Raw genomic sequence first — 4,247 nt, forward strand, 5'->3', positions numbered from 1 at the left:
AGCCCGACAGGATGCTCTCGGATTGTGGCATCTGTAGAAAGTTTTGTGAGTTGCTTTGGTGACAAGCCAAATTTTCTTCAGCCTCCTGGCAAGGAGCTGCGCACTTCGTCACAATGCTGTCTGGCGTGGGTGGACCAATTAATTGTGTCCGGGATGTGCTGTACGCCAGGAACTTGAAACTTACTACACTCTCCACTACGCCCGTCGATGTGGATAGGGGTGCTCCCTCTGCTTGTTCCTGAAGTCCACGTCATCTCCTTGTTTTGTTGACGTTGAAGTGTTGAGGTATTTCCTTCACCACACTCCGAGGCCCTCACGCCTCCTCCCTGTAGGCCGTCTCGTCGTTGTGTAACAAGCCCTAACCACTGTAGTGTCGTCCGCAAACTGAATGATTGAAGTTGGAGCGTATGCAATGGCCTACGCAGTCGTGGGTGAACAGGGAAAGTTACTAGACGGGGCTCAACGCAACCCTTGTTGGCCCCCCAGTGTAGGATCAGCGGTGGAATGTTTTACCTACCCTCACCACCTGGGGACGGCCCTGTTCAGAAGTCCAGGAACCCAGTTGCACAGGGCGGGGTCGAACCAGGTCTCGAACTTTGTGACGAGTTGGAGGGTACTATGGTGTTAAATTCTGAAGCTGTAAGTCGATGAACAGCATTCTCAATAGTATTCCTCTTGTCCAGATGGTTAGGGCAGCTGTTGCAGTGTGGTTCGATTGCGTCGTCTGTGACCTATTGGTCGGTAAGCAAATTGGAGTGGTCTAGGGTGTCAGGAGGGTGGAGGTCATATGGTCCTTACTAGTCTCTCAAAGCACTTCATATGACAGAAGTAGAGTGCTATGGGCGGTAGTCGTTTAGCTCAGTTACCTTAGCTTTCTTGGGAACAGGAACAATGGTGCCCTCTTGAAAGCATTGTAGGGAACAGCAGACTGGGATAAAGATTGATTGAATATGTCCGTAAACACACCAGCCAGCTGGGTCTGCGCATGCTCTGAGGACGCGGCTGGGAATGCCATCTGGGCCTGCAGGCTCGAGGGTTAACACGTTTAAATGTTTACTCACCTCGCTGCAGTGAAGGAAGCCCGCAGTTTTGCGTAGCGGGCCGTGCGAGTGGCAACTGTATGTCCTCAAAGCGAAGCAAAAAGTGATTTAGTCTGTCTGGGAGCAGAGACATCCTGGTCCGCGATGGGGCTGCGTTTTCTTTTTGTATCTTGAGACGTAACCCTGTCACATACCTCTTGTGTCTGAGCTGTTGAATTGGACTCTACTTTTGTCTCTTTACTGGCACTTGCTTGTTTGTGCCTTGCGAGGGAATAGCTACACTGTTGTTTCGGTCATGTCCGGAGTCACCTTGCCCTGGTAAAATAAGCAGTGGTTCGGCTTTCAGTTTCGCCGCCGAAATGCTGCCATCAATCCACGTTTCTGGTGGGAAATGTTTTAATCGTTGCTGGTGGAGTTATTACGTCGCTGATTGCACTTTCTAGAACTCTCTAATGAACTCGCTCACCGAATCAGCTGATCGTCAATGTTGTTGTTGGACGCAATGCGGAACCTATCCCCAATCCACGTGATTGAAAAAAAGGCAGCTGGAAGCGTGAAATCGATTGTCGGACCAGCCTGAAACAGACCGAGCGTGGAACTCTTGTTTAGTGTTTCTGTTTGTAGGCTGGGCTGGAAGCGAACAAAATGGAGCCGAGGTCAGCTTTTCCGAAAGAGGTGGGAGGCCTTATATGCGTCGCGAAGTTAGAATAACAATTATCTAGGTTTACCAGCCCTGGTAGCACAATCGATATTGCTGATAGAAATTTAGTAGTTTTGTTTTCAGATTAGCCTTGTTAAAATCCCCAGCTATGATGAAATGCAGCCTCAGGGTGTGTGTTTCCAGTTGTACATAGAGTCAGATAAAAGTTTGTCAGGCATCGATTGTGTCTGCTTGGGGTGAATATATACGGCTGTCATTATAATCAAAGAGAATTCCCTTGGTAGATAATCGGCGACATTTGATTGTGAGGAATTCTAAGTCAGGTGAAACAGAATGACTTGAGTTCCTGTATGTTGTTATGATCACACCACGTCTCAGTTAATCATAAAAGCATACCCCCCCGCCCCTGCTTCTTACAGAAAAAGATGTTTGTCTCTGTCGGCGCGATGCGTGAAGAACCAGTGGCTGCACCGACTCCGTTAGCGTCTCTCGAGTTGAGCCATGTTTCCGGTAAGCAAAGAACGTTACCGTCTCTGATGTCTCTCTGGAATGGTACCCTTACTCGATTCACAAACCTTGTTGTCAAGAGACTGGACTTTGGCGAAGTAGTTATGCTAGGAGTGAGCGCGTGTGCCCTTCTCCGAGCCTGGACCAGAAGACCGCTCGTTTGCCCCTTTAACGGCGTTCCGTGTTAGCGGTCGCCGGCTGGGATCCGATCCATGTACTGGGTGGAGGCAAACACAGATCTGCTTCGGAGGGCGAGAGTCATATTCCTGGTCGTAATGATAGTGATTGACGTGTTCCTCATATTCAGTAGTTCCCCCCCGACTGTATGTAATGAAAACCTAAGATACCTGGGGTACCAATTTAAGAAATAACACGTAAAAAAAACAAAATACGGCCATTTAATTTCCCTAGAAGCCCAATTCGAGGCGGCCATCTTGTCGGCGCCGCGAAAGTTAAGATACACAAGGGCTACGATACTAATATTGAACGAGGACTGAGCATGGGTAATGAGTATGTGTTGTTATATGTATATGTGTGTATGTTGAAGAGTTCATATCAGTGTGTGTGGCTTGAGTAGTAGAGATCTGAGGATGTCCTGAGCGGTTAGACGGCCCCTGAGGATGGCTGAGGTAGAGATCTGAGGATGGCCTGACGGCGTAGGACCTAGGATGCGAGCGGCGGCCTAAGCCCCTGAAGGATGCTGAGCTGAAGACCTGAGGATGGTTGATGGTGAGACACTGATCTCTCTCTTTCTCTCCTCCGATTGTGATGTTCTCCTCTCTCTCTCTCTCTCTCTCTCCTCTCTCTCTCTCTCTCTCTCTCTCTCTCTCTCTCTCCTCTTCTCTCTCTCTCTCTCTCCTTCTCTCTCTCTCTCTCTCTCTCTCTCTCTCTCTCTCTCTCCATCAGTCGATCACTCGCAGTCATCACACGTCTATGAGATGGAGGGAGAGTTTCAGGTCAGGGTGCCCTCTTCCCTTTCTTTTCTACTCCTCTAGATGTTTTTTACGTTTGATTTGTTCACCGATGATTTGTTTAACCTATCAATTGCTGTTTGTCGTTTATGTTGATTATTTTCTTCACAGTGTGCTTTTGGAGTGGCTGCTCCTGACTGGCCGAGGTGGAGGGGGGTGGAGTCAGTAAGGAGAGAAGAGGATTGGCCCGTGGGAGGTACGCATGGGTCCGGGGGCGGGTCTTAGGATGGCGTGGCTGAGAGGCGGGCCCTGTAATAGGTGGTGGTGGTGGTGATGTGAGGGGTGGTGGACGGAAGACGCTGCGGCGCGAAGCTGAGCCAATTGGTGGTTTGAGGAAGCGGCGGCGGCCATCGCTGCGGCGACCGCCAGGGGACTGGGCAAGAGCCCAGCGCCCAAACATTTGGAGAGATCCTTAGAGAAGGTCAGAGAGGACTGAGGGGAGAGAGAGGCAGAGAGCGAGGGAGAAAGAGAGGGAGGGAGAGARGGATACAACGTTTAGTGGCAGAAGGTGAACACAAGGGATTCAGGGGAATTTATATAGAAATTCCATTTCAGTTTGAACCTCTTTGATCTCATAACACAGAGGTTTCTGATCAAACTATGTTTCCAGAAAGCTACAAAATGGATCTTCAGCGCTTTGGTAAGGAATCTACTCAGAGGAGGCTCATGGGAGGAGCTGTAGGAGAAGAACGGGCTAATTGTAATTTTACATTTTACATTAAGTCATTTAGCAGACGCTTACTTTCCAAGCGACTTGACAAATTGGGTTGCATTCACCTTATGACATCCAGTGGAACAGCCACTTTACAATAGTGCATCTAATCTTTTAGATGGGGTTGAGAAGGATTACTTTATCCTTATCCTAGGTATTCCTTAAAGAGGTGGGTTTCAGGTGTTCTCCGCGGGTAAGTGGTGGTTGACTAATTGGCGTGAATGGAATTATGGAAGGACGGACAAACCGTTGTCTATTTGTTGAGGTACCATTCAATTGATTCCATTCCAAGCCATGACAATGAGTCGTCCTCTACATTCTCCTCCCAGCAGCCTCTCTAAATCTGACTTTACCGA

The 4,247-nt window shown here is 48.9% G+C and overlaps 1 protein-coding gene across 3 annotated transcripts in view; it reads right to left on the reverse strand.

Annotated features, from left to right (window-relative positions):
- Positions 1 to 3,076: 3,076 nt before the first annotated feature.
- Positions 3,077 to 4,247, reverse strand: part of znf385a (zinc finger protein 385A) — a 107,252-nt gene continuing 106,081 nt past the window's right edge. For all 3 annotated transcript variants that reach the window (XM_070448070.1, XM_070448069.1, XM_024005020.2), the window contains exon 8: positions 3,077 to 3,611. In XM_070448070.1, the coding sequence (XP_070304171.1) occupies positions 3,342 to 3,611 (270 nt within the window). In that variant the 3' untranslated portion in view covers positions 3,077 to 3,341. The remainder of the gene's footprint in view (positions 3,612 to 4,247) is intronic.

Source organism: Salvelinus sp. IW2-2015, linkage group LG17 (genome assembly GCF_002910315.2).
Source record: "Salvelinus sp. IW2-2015 linkage group LG17, ASM291031v2, whole genome shotgun sequence".
NCBI classification, from domain to species: Eukaryota; Metazoa; Chordata; class Actinopteri; order Salmoniformes; family Salmonidae; genus Salvelinus; species Salvelinus sp. IW2-2015.